The 17,506-nt window shown below is 36.3% G+C and overlaps 1 protein-coding gene across 1 annotated transcript in view; it reads right to left on the reverse strand.

Moving 5' to 3' along the window:
• LOC114667325 (long-chain fatty acid transport protein 2-like) overlaps positions 1-15,138 on the reverse strand; it is a 50,527-nt gene extending 35,389 nt beyond the window's left edge. The window contains exon 1 of the mRNA XM_028822594.2: positions 14,612-15,138. Coding sequence (XP_028678427.1) covers positions 14,612-15,089 — 478 coding nt within the window. The 5' untranslated portion in view covers positions 15,090-15,138. The remainder of the gene's footprint in view (positions 1-14,611) is intronic.
• Between the last annotated feature and the right edge of the window lie 2,368 nt (positions 15,139-17,506).

Here is a 17,506-nt window from a genome sequence, read left to right on the forward strand (position 1 = left end):
GAAGGGCAGAAATCTGTGGGTCAACTAACCATCCTCAGTATCTGATTAACTCTGTTGTTGTCAATAACTCTGCAGAGCAGAGTCTTGCCTTTCTAAAATTATTAACAATTCTTTTTCCCAAGGTGACACAAAATATAAATTGATATGAATAACACAGTAGAAGATTCGGCAAGAAAAGTATTTTAATTGCATAACTGAACACGTTTAAGGTAATGCATACAGTAACAAATGTAGTTAATTCCAGAAAACAAAATGACAAATAACAAAGGTAAAAAATAAATGTTGTTCTGGTCAAAATATGAAAAGAGTAGGAAGTTATACAAGTCTTAAAGTGCTTTGTGAAGAACTGGATCTTCAAGGGATATCTTAACATCAAAAGACTAGAAGCAGTTTTGATGGTTAAGGGCATATTAGGAACAAGAATGTGGAAATTTGAATGTATTTCTAGCTTGGACAGCTGTAGAACACTTAATAGGTAAGCAGAAGATGAATTAGGACAATTTGTAAAAAGAAATGGAGCCAGGTTAGTCAGTAAGTCAGAAGGAGAGTTCTGAGCAGGTCCTGAGCCAAAATAGGAGGCCATTAGAAAGACGGAGAGAGAAGCTTGAACAAAGAGCTGACAGGAATAGGTATTTGGGATGAGTTAAAAGTATTGATATATGATTTGAAGGTGTCTATTTTAAATTGAAACAGAAAATTTCAAAAATCTGGCACACCCAGTATCTTTTGAAATGTTTTGCCTTTGTGAATGCCATCCTGACTATTAGTGTATCTTAAAGCACCTGAACGAATGTCTTTAGCAGAAGATGTTGATTGGTGATGCAAACATTTAACACAAAAGTATAACTTCCTCCTTATACAGTACAAATATTGCTTGTTGATAGAAAAAACAAATCTATTTATAAAAGTGAATACTATGTGGTTGACTTTGATATTGAAAAGTCTGAGTTATTAAGCTATCAAGTTATTATTTTCATATATTTGTTAAGGAGAGTTTCAAATAGCATTTAAAATGCAATGTATTTTAAAATAAACAACATTTTGCTATCAAGTGATGACCATTTAACTTTTGTTTGGTTAACAGCTACAGTATTTTTGTTGTAATATGTTATCCAGCTAAAGAAAGCAAGAAATTTTATTCAATAAACCTGTGAGTCTCTTCCATATTTTAATGTCCCTTTACTGTGAGAATAAATCACTGGGATTCTTAATGCATCCCTCCTTAAAGATAAGTCAAATAACTCCCTAATAATACCAACTTATTTATTGTTACATTCTTAGCCAGAATTTTTCCCTTGTATTAATCTATGAAAACAAAGTGAGAAACTATGAGAAGATAAAAAGACAGTGAAAATAGTCTTAAGAACCAAATGCCTACTTCAGAATGAATGGCTAGACCCCTGACCTACATTTTTAATTTGATACTTGTAACAAACACCATTCCCAGTCTTTGGAATGCAGAATACAGTGTGGGTGCTTTACTCTTACAAGGGGGTGTCCTTCAAACTTAAATTACTATCTTCTCGTATTTAATATATTAGTCCTTCCTAAAGGTCTGAGGTTAAAGCTCATTTCTAAAAATTAATGGATAGTTGATAACCTTCTTTTTAAGGTGCAGTTAATTTTTTTTTTTTTTTTTGCTGGTTAAAATATCTTGTTTGCAGCTTTAATTGTGGTAAGTAAAATAAAATACACTTAAAGTATATTTATTTTCATTATTACTATTCATTGGAAATACAAGGACTATTAATAGTGCTCTGCTGAACATGATTTACAGCTAAATTATGGAGTGCTGGATTCATTACTGACAAAGCTGATGACTGCAGGACTTCTTTATTGCTAATCTGATGATCAGTGGTTACTTGCACCAGTTCATGAAAGGTTTTGCCTAGTTATTATCTTTACCTATTTCTGTAGGTGAATTTTGAAGTGAATTTCAACAGTTTTCAAAGTGCCAATGGAGATCATAGAACTATAAAACAAAATAATTTAGATTTGGACACACTAATAATTTTCTCAAAGTCAGGTCACAATATATAATACAATACAATATAATTCACATCAATGTTGGTTCATCAGAATTTAGCTGCTTTTATATGAACCTTTTACAAGAATGCTATCAGCCTCAGACTGCAGAAAATTTTAAAACCCTGTAGTATTATCAACAATGGGTATGTAAATAAATGACCAAAAGTAAAACTTAGTCTTTTATATTTTAGGGGCTCCCCCTGACAATGGAGCTAACTCTAGTGGAAAAAACAATATGTGATATAAATGACTACTTCCACAAGCAATATTGTGAACTCAGTACTTTAGAGGTGGAGACAAACTCTTTCTAGCAAGGAGAGTGAGAAAAAGGAAAGAATACATTTATAGAGGTATGTTGACATGAAATGAGTGGAAGAGCGAGGGTAAAACAAATCAGAAGCAACCTTAGTAAAATATGTTCTATGTTGCCATAGTTCAACAATTACTAAATGGACAGATATTACTGCTCTCCATTTATATTAATTAGTATCAAACCACTTTGTTTTTCTTTCTGTTTAATAAAATCTATTTGTGCTCATTATGTAATTAGTAATTTGTAATGTGTACAGTTGCATTTTACCTGAGAACTTGTCACAGCAATTTTTGCCTGTACATAGGAAAGACAACAATACAAAAACAAACTGAATTGAATATATGGGTTGTAAACCCATTAATGTAGGCCAAATATAAAGTGTATCAGTGTTTTATTTGTTACTTTGTGCAATACTTTGTACAGTACCCCTAATTTTATCCTCTTAATATTATTTTGATAAATCGTATCAGTCATTATCAAATTTGACAATTGGAGGTTGTGTATTTATAAATTGTCGACGTCTAACATTTATTTTAATGATGTTGACATTTTTTTGCATAATATAGTATCTGAAAAATGCCTGACTGGCAACCATCTGACATTTAGGTATTGGGTCTTCCAGACACATACGACAATGTGCAAATGCCACACGGGCAATGATCAGGCTTGGGATTTGAACCACATGTACTTAAAATGCTACAGTACAACACAGTCATATTACAATACTTAGATTTATACAATACTTAGATTAATACACTAAATTAGAAAATATTTTAACTAATATTTATAACTTTTTTTTGAAAAGGGAATTTTTAAAAAGGAGTTCACTAAATTGTAGATTTTTTAATCTGATGATTCATAATAAAAAATATCAGAGCTTCTAATTTGATTGTCAATTTCAAAAATAACAATTTTCAAGGAAGAAATCCAACACATGCACACAAAGAATATGCAAACTTCATTCCGCTCCATTTCTAAAGCACCTAATATTATACTGCCTTTCATACAGTGGTTAGCACTGCTGCCTCACAGATCAAACATCCTGGGTTTGAAACCCATGCCAACTTGTTGTCTCTGTAGAGTCTGATTCCAAATTGTTCCTTTGTCAGCATGTGCATGAGTGGTGCCTATACTGATGTCCTGTTTGGGACTATTTCCTGCCTTTTATTGCTAGGATAGGCCTCAGACTACCTTTAACCCTAGCAACATCTGACATGAGTTCCTGGTTTAGGCAAGTTCTGTTGAAATGCTCTCTGGATTATAATAAATATAATATACAGAACTCTATTTTAGCTCCCTTTTAAAAAGGATAATGCCCCCCCCGAACGCTTTTTTTCCCCCCAACAGTTTATATAGGCTACCTGTTGTCACTTTGCAGGGGATTGGCCAAAAGGTAAGGAATATTTCAGCCAAGCTTCACTCCATTACCCCAACGATAGGCCGCGGCTTGTACATTAATTTTACAAACCAGCGTATTGGGTGTGGCTTGCTTAAATGGGGCGGCCTATCAAAAAACATTTCAGTCACCATTCCTCGTGCCTTCATTTTGATGGATATTGTTGAAACTATCCGATTGTTCTCACACTGCATGAGAATCCACTCTTTAAGTTGCTTCTCCAAGTTTGGCCATTTTGCTTCCCTTGTATGCCTTGCACACCTACGTGGTGGAAGTACATGCAAAGCTTCCTCATCTTTCTGTGAATTTCTCACTTGTTTGTCATCTACTTCAAAGTTGCGTCCAGTTGCACGATTGCCGTTTTCTTTTGCGAAAGCAATGACCTGGGGCCTCATGTATAAACGGTGCGTACGCACAGAAATGTTGCGTACGAACCTTTCCACGCTCAAATCGCGATGTATAAAACCTAAACTTGGCATAAAGCCACGCACATTTCCACGGTAACTCATACCTTGGCATACACAATTTCTCCGATCGGTTTTGCAGACTGGCGGCACCCAGCGTCAAAGCAGTGCTACTGTTCCTGTGTGATCACCTTTCTTTCTTAGATCCACATTCCTGACGCTGCTTTATAAATACACTGAAACTAACTGCATATTGTGTATTAGTGTAATGCATCTGATTGTAATTAACCTGCAGCAATATAATGGTCCAGGGAATAGCCATAGTATTCCAAATACCATAACTGCTTTAGCGTTGTAACTCTCACTGCATCTTCTTCTTCTTTCAGCTGCTCCCGTTAAGGGTTGCCACAGCAGATCATCTTTTTCCATATTACTCTCGCTGCACTACTTGGAGTATTTATATCACTGTATCTGAGTGGGGAATCACAGCAGCAGCTGAAATATCGGTATACAGCATGAAGCAGACGCTGCCTGAGCCATGGCAAAACGCTTTATAGAGACTTCCCAGTACGGACTTCGCGGTTTAGAAAAGGTTTCATCCCAAGAACTCTAAACGCACTCAATCAGTCCATCAAGTGCTCCTTATATAACTGTTTACTTATAAGTACAATTGCCTCACTGTAAACTTGCACTACAGTTATAATATTGCACAACCTGCGCCACTTTATAAAGTGCGTATTTACATATGATGACGGTATTCATTTTTAAGATGAAATGCAGCAAAATATGTTGATTATATTATACAGCTAAAACTTTAACTTCATTTAAATAATCTGTATTGTTAATAATTAAACATGTGAGGACACGGTGCCGCAGCGCTAGCTAGCTCAGGGATTGTTCCTGCATTGCGTTGTATTCTTGCGCTGACGCGACACTGGAAAGATAGACGGATAGAATAATTAAACATGTACTACGAAGATATTTCGATGTTCCTTAAAAGTTTTGAAGAATCGGCGTTCTAAGCTTACAGATGGCTTAACGTCTATTACAGAGCTGATTGTGTGGCGATTGGTCATTTGGAGAAAGAAAAGTAAGGACAGGAATTGGAGGTTAGTACGTTTGAAAGAGACAGTACTTCTGTAATAAATTATTTCATCGAAGGTCGCACATGGCGCAGCAAGCCTCTTGCGTGAGATATGAACAATCACTGCGCCACCGTGTTCCCATGTTTAATAACATGCTTTCATTCCTATCATCATGAAAATGATATCACGTATACATGTCAGTATTTTAATTATTCAGAGAGCTGTAATATCACGAATGAAATGGATTCTGTGTCGGAGAAAGAGAGAGAACGGAAGCACGTAGTGATTCATATACATAGAGCACAAAGAAGATCAAATACAGAACAAAGCATTTAACGTGCTACTTGAGAAACTAGTAAAATAAACGATTTTAAAATGAAGTTTATGATGTTCTACTTTAATGGCAAAATAAACTACGTGAAATTTCGAGATTAAAGTTGACATTTCGTGCTTTTTTCCCACTGTGTGCCTATTTTTTTTTCTGTACCCTGATAAGCTTTCATATGACACTCAGACGGTGGGCTACGACTCGCCTTTTCATGGCGACTTTGATATGTGATTTCTTTTTTATTTCGGGCACTGTGCGACTTTGTGAAGTTGAGCCTTCGAGTTTCTCTGACACTCTGTCACTCGATCAACTTTCTTTTGTTGATTATACCACTGCTTAAACCAACAAATAGTACGTTTTTCCTTTTCCTCCACTTGGTATTCGCTGAAATTCTTATATTTTCCCCGTGCTTTTCCCATTGTCTTTTCACAGAAGGCTATTTATATTGATTTGCATATTGAAAGAGGCGTAATTCTGGGAGGAGTTGGGGCGGGACAGAAGGCGCGTGCACGTGCGTTACTTTTCACGCCGATCGGGATTTATGTAGTGGAAGAACGTGAAAGTATGCGTGTGCACAGATTCCTGCATCTGGATTTTTCTGTGCGTACGCACAATCCCGCTTTTGTGCTTACGCCATGTTATAGTGTGAGTTCTACGCACGGCGTTATACATGAGGCCCCTGGAGCTTAAATTCTGCAGTGTAGGACTTGCGTTGCGGCATGATATCGGGAAGTACAAAAATTTTATAAATTTAATTGTTCACGCTCAGCTATAATGTCACTATAGAGTTGTAAAGGCCTACAGGGGCATGCCATATTAGATGCTTTTACTTCAGATTGATAAATTCAGTAACACCGCGGCTAATAACATGGGGCGGCTTATCAGAGTTTTAAAACATAAATGAGCATTTTCTGCGGCTTATAGAATGGGGCGGCCTGAATGTGGGGCAGCTTATCGTTGGGGAAATATGGTATGCCTACTATGGTGAAACCCATTAAACCAACGATGAGGAGCCACTTTCAGTTTCTGTTTGGGGTGGCTGTACATGCATAAACATCACATGTTTTTCCCCCTACATAAAAAATTGTTAACATAAAAGGGCAATTTGTAGCAGTGTCTGGTTTTCCCAACATAATCAGAGCAAATAACTGGACCTAGCTAGGACAGCTAGTGGTAATGAAGCTTTTAACCACGAGCAGTTATGTTCCGTTATTGCACAACATCTGTGATGGTATGAGACTGACAAATGTCGCAGCTCAGTGGCCTGAGTCAACCCACAATTCATTTATTTTGTGGCAAAGTAGCATTGGCAGATGTGAATGGACAGTATATGATGGTTGGCTTGTTGGTAAGGTAACTGGCTGAACCTTTAGTTTTCCATATGGCCCATACTATTCATTGTAACAGCCATGTCATTACACGTGTCAGGTGACAATGACTACCCACTCAGACACTGATGCCCTTAGCCTTTCCGTGACCCTCAGAATGCAAAGGAGAGGCACTACAATGCTGGGCATACTCTTGCACGGTCAGTTGCTAAGTGCATCATTGGTTTCCACTCTTCGAATGCAGGTGACAGTGTCTCATACGATCAGGAGGGTGGCTGCTCTACCAGCTAATGAAGTTCTACAGCATTATGACTGTAGATGTATGAGGTTGATTAGCATACTCCATGCACAGTTGTTTCAGGGCGGCAACCAGGCAGGGAACAAGGCATGTTTACTTATTCACATTTACAAGATGGTTGTGATTTATAAAGGTAAACTCCATAGAAATGCGCATACGCCAGATTATATAAATCTCATTTTTTGTTTTCGTTTGGCGTATGCATATCTTCACAGAAAGTTTTATAAATGAGACTCCGACACTCCACTAACCCGAAATGGATAAGTGATTTAGAAGATAGATTTGATTTTATTTTAACTTCATGAAATTTATATTGGTGACGATTACTTCTGGACTTCTAGTGTCATTAGTCACAATGAAAAAAATATAACGTAATCAATCCCTGACTGTTTCACATAGAATTTTCTGGAATTGCAAATCATGGTGCATGAGAGTCAGTACACCATTGTTATCTAGGATTAGCAGAGCTAAATCATAATACTTATCAAAAAACAATCAAAATGGTGGATAGTAGATTGAGACAGAAGTACAGAAAATACATGACAATAGTCAAACGAGGACGATGAGGTATCTGCAAGAAATGCTGTGCAACCAGTCAAGTTCATTCATATATCTACTGCATTTTTCTGGGCAGGATCAAGTGGAGCCAATGTCTCTACCAGCAGCAACAGGCACGAGACAGGATCTAGCCCTTGACATAGACTATTCTGTTTAGTAATAAGCATGAAGGCCATGCTGTAAAAAAAAAAAAAGAAACAAGGTCAAGGTCAAAAAATAGTTCATGAGACAACTTCATTATACAATTCTTGAAAAAAAAAAAAAAAGTCCTCTTTTGAGGATGCATACAGTGGGGAAACTTTTATAAGTGTGACACAAGATATGGCATGTATAGATACATTTTTGAAGTAAATCCTCAAAACAAATCTTTGGTGTCCCAAGCACACATAATAGTTATTCTACATGTTTTAATTAAAGCAATTGTGATTTTTTTTTTTTAATGTTTCAGGGAAACCATTTAGAAATAAGTGCTTACTGTTAACTATACTAGAGTTATTCCATACTTCCCACAAGATTTCAGAAAATGCCAACAATGAAACAGAAATACATCAGCTAAGTTGATTTGAGTTTTCTATAAAATATAATTTGTGTTTTTATATAGTCTTGTTTAAAGTTTGTTTTAATAAACTCTTGTCTGTGGAGTTGGCCTGCTTTATTTATTTTATTTTTTTTGGACGCTTTACATTCCCAAAATTATTCCAGTCTTTTGTTACACTGGTACTTTTAATTGGTCCAATTATGAACGAGTGCTTTAGGCAGAGTGGTAGCACTCTTTCTAGTGTTGCTGACTGCCTTAAGGACTGGCTCTGGCATCCTATGAACCTAAACCAGATAAGCAGGTTAGTATAATAATGGAGTCCTGCCTGTATCTTAAGCATCCCATTTCATGTTTCAGACAGGATTTACAGCTTTACAGTCTTTAAAAATCTGCTTAGAAGGCTTTGAAACTCTGCACATACAACTGAACAGACTTTAACTGCCTCATTAGCGTTGTTTTGCCAATTATTTTTTAATCCTTTTATTTAGAAACAAAATGTTGTAACAGAATACAACTCAATCAAACAATAAGTACCATAAAGGCCCTTTAAAAGCAATCTATAAAACTCAACATTATACTCCTCACATGAACAAGAGAGCTTTATGACTAGGGAGTCCATTTTAAAATGGTTCTTTGTACAGAATTAAACAGCAACTAAAATAGAAAGGCCCAGTATGTATGTATGTATATGTGTGTGTGTGTATATATATATATATATATATATATATATATATATATATATATATATATAATACATTAATAACTCTTGCCAAGTTGTGAAAAGTACTGAATGCTAGTAAAAACTATTTAATGTTTTTAAATTTAATTAGTTAGAGATAATGTAAAACATTCCTTGCCCACTTAGTGAGAGACGTAGTCTGGGATTCATCAAGTTGGGTCAAATTAATTGTTCCTGCCAATAGTATGGTGTGAGATATTTGAACTGATATTTCATAGTACACTATTATTCCATCTTTGTAATGCTCCAAATACTGCTGAAAGCCATTAGGTGCAATTTTAAAAGCAAAACAATCTTAAACATATGCAGGCTTTTTTTCCCCAAAATGATTTAAGTGTAAGATATTCCCAAAACAAATGACCTAGAGATGCAGATGCTTTATTATACCTCTTACAGGCTGAATCTTGCCCTGTGTATATTTTAGACAAGATACAGTATGAGTGATCTATTAACAATTATGAGTTAAATTAGGTTGAGCTTGGTGCATACTGAGTGCATTTTATGAATGGCTGAATTACTTTACTTTTCTGTGACTTTTAACTGAGAGATCATTAATCCCATTGTTTTCTGACATCACTAATTTTTAAACTTTCAAAAAGCTTAAAAAACTCAGTCCCACACCAAAGGTTAATTCTGAAACTAGTAGCTGCAGGCATCAGAGGTACCCTACAAAACTGGATCTCTAGTTGGTTAACTGGAGGAGACAAAGGGTACAGATCAGAGGCGAATGCTCCACATGGCGCAAGGTCATCAGTGGACTCTCTCAGTGGTCTGTCCCTGGACCATTACTTTTTCTGATTTATATTAATGACATTGATTATGATATAGTTAGTAAACTTGTCATTCACCGATGACACTAAAATTGAAGAGATGGCAGATCCTGAAGAGGCAGCACAAAGAATTCAAAATGACCTGGAAAACATTCAGAACTAGGCGAACATCTGGAAAATGCAGTTTAATGCAAAAAAAGTGCAAAGTACTACATGTGGACAAAAGAAACATCAATTATAAATACAAGATGGGAGACACTGTCATATAGGAAGCAACCTCTGAAAAGGATTTAGGGGTTTATGTTGGCACAGCATTTTCATCGAGTAAGCAATGCACAGAAGCAATTAAAAAGGCAAATAAAATGTTAGGTTATATCATATAAAGCTATTGAATTTACGTAAGTCAAGGGATGTTATGCTCAAATTACATAATGCACTTGTAAGACTGATTCTAGAGTACTGTATTGTGTGCAGTTCTGGTCACCACAGTACAAGAAAGACATAGCAACATTTGAAGCTGTGAAAAGGAGAGTGGCCTGTTGCATCCCAGGACTTAAGGACATGTCTCACCATGACAGACTTGGAGAATTAAACCTGTTTAGTCTTTTAGCAGAGGAGACTGTGTGGGGACCTAATCCAGGTATTTCAAATCCTCAAAGGCATTTATAAAGTAGATCCAGCAACATTCTTTCAATTTAAAGGTGAATCATGTACTTTGAGGACATCAGTGGAAATTATGGGGTCGTACATGTAAAACTGAAGCCTGGAAGCACCTCTTTATGCAAGGAGTTGTGGGACTATGGAACAAACTACTGAGACATGTAGTTGAAGCAGAAACTTTGACAACCTTTAAGAAAAATATGGATAAGATATTGGGAAAGCTAAACAAACAGGCTACATAGACTGAATGGTCTCCTCTTATTTGTCAAATTATGTTCTTATGTAAGTATAATTTATATGAAAATGACTTAAATAGCTATGATTGCTACAAAAACCAGCATCAATCACACAAATCATGTCTAGGATATATTGTCATTACTCAATTGCTTTATGTTGACTTTACTCAGAATTGTCATGTTTTTAATTTAAGAAATTGAATTTTTGAAAAATGTGTAATTATACAGCAACTTAAACTTAATTCAAATGAAAATGTATTAGTTTGTAAGATCAATGCATTTGTTTCTAACTAAATTGACATAATTTTGTCAGATTTAATAGTAATTTAGTTTAAACAAAGCAAACAAATTTCATACCCATATAATTATTATTTGCATTACATTATGATGCTGTAATGTTACCAAGGGGACATGTTCCCTTAATCAGGTTATTTTAAATTTTTAGTTTTTAGCATTTTTCAATTGGGAAAAAATAGGCCTGGACAGAGTGCAATTCTGGGGGATTCTTTTCCAGATTGTTTGTCTGTGCTGCTTTTTAGTTATTTCTTTGGCAAAAAATGGTTAATTTGCATAAGGGATTAACTTTTGATCTCAACACAGAACAAATTTGTAAGATGTGTCAGAAACTGATATTCTTTCTTAAGACAAAATTATTTTAAAGTGGACAAATTGTAATGACACTTTTCTACAAGTCTTTAATTGAATCTGTTGCAACATTTGCTTTTATATGTTGGTTTGGCAATCTCAGCATTAAGAATGTAAACTATTTTAACTCTCTTCTGTAAAAATTAGCAGTAAAACTAATGGTTTACCACAGATCTCTGTCACTGCACTGTATCACAAACAGATTAGAAAGAAGGCAAACTTAATCCTGTCAGACAATAACCATCCTCTTCTTCCAGACTTTCAGCTGTTGCCATTAGGCTCCAGATTTGTCATTTGGCTTGGGTTCCCAAGGGTAAAGAGCAACACACTTCTTTTTTCCTAAAGCTATTTTGAATTATGTTACTTGTAAAGATGCTGCTGAATTCTGAATGATTTTGTATACTATTATAGGTAAGTATTATTCTTTGTACTGTTCGTGACTGTGTATGCTTATGACAACACTAGTTTTCACTTGTTGTGTCTTTCCTTATTTTCTTGTATCTGTGTATGAATGGCTAATGTTATGTACTTTTCTGCTTCAAACAAATTTTCCTCTGGAATGATAAAGTCTATCTAACCTATCCCCAATGTTTTGGGGATTTACACTTGTTTGGGCAGTGTCCATCAAATTCCAGACCTTTGCAACATAAACAATACCTTTTTAACTGCCAAATATATGTACAATAATGAAAGTGGCTTTTGGTTTCTGTTTCTTCAATAATCTAGCAAAGCAATTACACACCGTACAGTATATCACATGAGCACGCGTATTCTTCATGTGAAGATGAGAAGCTATATAACATTATTTACACTTTTGATTGTAATTGATTATTTAGGTGTCTGGCCACTTTGGGTTGGCTTTTGTGGGCTGAAGAATACTGCTTTATGGATGGAAGCTGGTTCAGAAAAGTAAAAAAAAAAAAAACCTAATAATGTGATCGGGTGGTGTTTTACTTCATGATCAGATGTACATTAGATCTAGACACTTAGTTTAAATTAGGGCAGCTTAAGATGAATACATTGAAAAGGGTATCAATTTTATTAAGTAGATCCCACACCTTTTTTTTTTTTTTTTTCTTTCAATAAACTGTTGCAATAATAAAAGATTAGACCATTGGATCTCCACATTTGTTCTGTATTATTATTACTTATTTCAATTAAATGGAAATAGATGTCATAATTTAATTAGGTAGATTCAACAGATCTGGAAAAACAATTACACACTGTACATCACAAGAGCATGTGTGTATTCTCCATGTGTGAGATGAGAAACTTATGTAACATTAATTTTACTCTGGGGTGTAATTGGTTGTTTGGGGTCCGGCTTCTTTGTGTTGGCTTTTGTGGATTGAAGACTACTGCTGAATGAATGGAAGGTGGTTCCACAAAGAAAAAACAATACCTAAAATTGATTTCATTGACTATTTTTTTTTTACTTTGAGTTTATGTGAATATCTGTGTAATTGAAAAGAAAAGAAAAAAAAAAGCTTTGTGCTACAATACTTTATATTCTTGGTTGTATGGTTAATTTTAAATGCTTTATTGATTGTAATCTTGATTATAAATGTATGAGTTATTACATCTTCACTTGTGGCATTCAACTTTTGTTACCTCTCCTTTTAAACTTGCTGAACAAACAGGCCCTAGCTTAATGTTACTCAAGTGTTTACCTTTTTTGTAAATTGCTTTGGATAAAAGCATCTGCTAAGCAAATAAATGTAAATGTATCTACACATTTGGTTAAAATCAGGATAACTGAAGTAGATTAAATAGAAATATTATTTTATTAAGTAGATCCAACTTTTTTTTTTTTTTTTAATAAACTCTTGTTGCAATAACAAAAGATTAGACTGCTAGATGTCCACATGTGTTGTATATTAGAAGATACTTAATACAATTATGACATATATTTCCATTTACTTGAAATAAGTAGATCCAATAAATGTGACTAACCAATTACACACTGTACATCACAAGAGTATGTGTGCATCCTCCATGTGAAGATGACAGGTTATGTAACATTATTTTTTGTCATGGATGTAATGTGTTATTAGGTGGTGTCTGGCCTCTTTGTGTTGGGTTTTGTGGACTGAAGACTGTTGCTATATGGATGGAGTCTTTTTATATATATATATATATATATATATATATATATATATATAATATTATAAAACTAAAAATGATTGCTTTTTGTTTTTACTTTATGATTGGCTAGTGCAAAAAAAGTGTACACATTTGGCTTATTAAATTGATGCGGGTAACAATTTTATTAAGCATTTTCAACAACTTATTTTTTTCCATAAACTATTGTAATGACAAAAGCTTAGAATGATGGATCTCCACATTAGTTTTGTTAGTAGTACTTATTTCAATTAAATTGAAATGGCCTCTTTGTATTGGCTTTTGTAGATTGAAGACTACATATTGCTATGTGGTGGAAGGCTAATAATAAAAAAAGGGAGGATTTTGTTTTTAACTTTATAATCGGCTAATTAGCAATGCTGTACATTAGATCTACACATTTGTTAAAATCGGGGCAACTGAAGTCGATTAAATAGAAGCAATTAACACAATTTTATAAAGCAGATCCAACTTTTTTTGTTTAATAAACTTTTGTTGAAATAACAAAAGATTACAACGTTAGAACTCCATGAGTTGAAGTGCATATTTCAATCAAATGGGAATAGGTGTCATGATTTTATGACACCTATTTCCATTTGAAATATTTTATTTTTTTCCCCTTCATTCATTCGGTCTTACCCTCGCCGACTGCCTAGCACCTAAACGTCAGCACGCATTCCACAGCTTTCTGCTCTTGGCAGTTTTTCCCCCCCAAGAAAAAGAACTGTTCCTTTAAATAAAAAAGACACGAGGAGCCCGCAATCACGCTCTCGTTTTGGTTTATCGTAAAATATCTTGCACACTGTCAGGCAATTTGTGATTAAATTGATACAAATTTTCCAGTAACTGTGCCCAAATTGTCGAAAAGGACTGAGGGTTCAAGCCTGATGCCTCCTACTATGCTGACGTAAAGTGTCACGCTTACATGTATAAGGAAAAAATCGTTATCGGGCCGGGGTTCGAATCTACAGCGGGCAGAGCTAACCAGTGCGCCGGTTGCAATTCAGAGGTAAAAGTGTGACAGCCGCGCGCCAAGTTCAGTTCTGCCCAGGCAGACTGCGGCATCGGTGCCTTTATGTTCACAATATGTGTTTGTGATCAGTTAATTAAGTTATGGTTCATGTCTAAATCACTAGCAGCCCCGCCGGTAAATAAAAGTCTTACCTGAGCCAACTATAAGCACTTTTGCTCCGCAGCAGGCAAAACAATGCAGCAAAGATTTGGCGCGAATATTATAATTGAGAAACGCCGCCGCACAGCCCAGTTTGACCGAACCCAACCAGAACCAGATAAAGGCGGGCTCGTTGCTCAAGAAGAGGGCCACTACGTCGTCGCGCTTCACACCGACGTGCTCCATCAACACCCTGGCGACTTTGTTACTCTGCTTGTCCACATCCCTGTAAGTGTAAGTCTTATGCTCGAAGATAATGTAAGGCTTGTCCGGGTGCTTGTTGACCATGTCCAGAAAACGGTCCAAAACGGAATAGTAAGGAACGCTGCGCGCGTACGACTTGACTTCGAAGCTTTTGCGTACTACTATAATGAAATATCTGAAATCTTGGATAAAATACGGAGAGAGCCAGTGCAGAAGCAGTGGCACAATAGCCACGCTTGCAATGAGGGTCGCCAACAGCGCGTACATTTTTTTAAAATAACAAAGCTTGTGCTGTACATTCCTGCAGTTACTCGCCTTAAATACCAATCAATGAGTACCTGCATATGGGGCAAGCCTGTGCTGGTGGCCAACCCCCCAGAGGCCGAGTAGGGAGGATCGCCGCGAATCAAAGGAGTATCCTGCCGGGGGGTCGGACCGGGGAGGGTGGATGTCACCTCTGCGCTACCTCTGCACTAGTATTGCGAGTCTGGTACCTCAGCAGCTCGGAGTATCAACCCTGAAACTCCAAGTATTACTGCATTGTTTTGTTTATTCCTATCAGCCTGTTAAGTTTATTTGCCTTTGTTGTAGGATTCCTTGGACTTTGTACAGAGGCTCAGAGTAGATGGGAGCCGCGCCCGTAAATGTAAAGCAAGCGCGACAAGGTGGGTTTAGAGTTGACTAATCATTCAGCCCAAAGCATGTCCCTTTCGAATTAATAAATGAACAAATGGCGCAACTTGGATAAAATACAATTTTTATTACGGCCGATTATAACCCCAATCGAGACGATTGCAAAGGGAATGGGAACAAGCAATCGTACAAAAACAAAAAAAAAACGCACCAACCAAATAATATACGTATTAGTAAGCATACTGCATACAAGGGCTATCAAAAGTAAACACGGTTTACGTTTAGTTTATTCCTTTATTTTAAACAAACAACCAATTTCCCCCCAAGTACAATCTTACATTGGGTTCACCTACAAGGTTGAAATATAACATCACCAGCAATAAAAAGAATTGGTGCCCTGTCACAGGTTTTATTCCTGCCTTGCACCCAATGCTGCCTGGAATTGGCTCCAGCACCCCCAAGTTCAGGACAAAGCCATTTAGAAAATTAATGAGCTATAGTATAAAAAGGAAAACAGTAAAGCAGCAGTTAACAAACTAAAATAAAGGGAAAAAAATTACCATGTTAATTGCTTAATTAAGAAAAAAAATTAAAACTTCTTACAAAATGACCACGCAAAAGACTCTATTTGCCCTCCAATACCTGCTGTTCTTATACTAGCTCTTATTTGGGGATAGGTATGACTACTGTAATTGCTAACAAGGAGGTTCCACCCTTTACATATGGACTTGAGGCTTTTAAGTGGTCTTGAGAAGGATACAGCCAAACTACACATATGGATTATCTGGCGCAATAACTATTACTTGGCTGACGTCTTTATTCAAAGAGACTTGCAAGGTCCCAAGTACAAGTGGGTACGTCTCCAAATGGTGTACAGGTAGGTGCGGTGACTTGCTCCAGCCTTGTGCCGTATGCTAGCTGGAATAGGCTCCAGCAGACCCCTGCGACCCTAATCAGGATTAAGCAGATTAGACCAGGGGTGGGCAAATTCATTCCTGGAGGGCCGCAGTGGCTGCAGGCTTTTGTTCCAACCCAGTTGCTTAATTAGAAAACAATCTTTGCCAATAATTACATTTCATGGCTTGTTAGTGCTTTAACTCTGCTATGTCAAGTCATTCTCATATCCTAGATTTTTTTTTTTTCCCATGCTAAGGATATCATCCAAATACTTTGAAGTGTAAAACGGATGTTTAATTCTCAATCCTTCACTTTTTTCTCTTCTCTTTCCTTCCAAGTATTTAATGAAACCAAATAGTGCATGATAAATATACACAGGTGTAAAGGGTAACAAGCAAAATGGATAACTGCTGGTTTCTTTTGTCATTTGCATCTTATTGATAATAAGGAGCAATTAAAAACCAAGAATGCAGCTGTTTAAGACCTAAATAAGCAATAAGGGTTCAAAATCTTAACGAGGGAAATAACTAAAATGAAGCAGAAGTGTTTCTAGAGCAATAAGTGCTTTTTATTAAGCAACTGGGTTGGAACAAAAACCTGCAGCCACTGCGGCCCTCCAGGAATGAATTTGCCCACCCCTGGATTAGACGATTGGTGCACACAGGAGTAATGGGAACAAGCTAGAGGAAGAGCTGTTTGTACCATAAGGAGCCATTAAAAACAAATTTGTGTTGAAATTGGTTTGGAGCAAAAACCTAGACACTGTGGCCCTCCAGAAATGATGGTGCTCAACACTGTTCTATATGCTAGCTCTGGTTTCTCCCGTTTACCTATTTTTTTTCAATGGCATTGCAGGGCACAGATGTTAATTAACATCACGGCAACTCCAAGAATGATCCTCAACCTCATCAATCCCCCTCCCAACACAGCACTAGACAGACATTGAGACTCCAAGGAGGACCCCAAAAGCTTGCAATGCTCTTATTTTGAAGTTTAAGGCCTTACTAACTATTCGGCAACTTGCAATATCTGAGATACGACTGGGTTACATTTTTTCTGTTTTTTGCTTTTTTTTAGCGCAATCAAGTGAATACACTTGCTTATGGTCACATAGTGTCAGTAGTGGGATTTGAACCTTATTTTACAACATTGAA

This window comes from Erpetoichthys calabaricus, chromosome 17 (genome assembly GCF_900747795.2).
Source record: "Erpetoichthys calabaricus chromosome 17, fErpCal1.3, whole genome shotgun sequence".
Taxonomy (NCBI): Eukaryota; Metazoa; Chordata; class Cladistia; order Polypteriformes; family Polypteridae; genus Erpetoichthys; species Erpetoichthys calabaricus.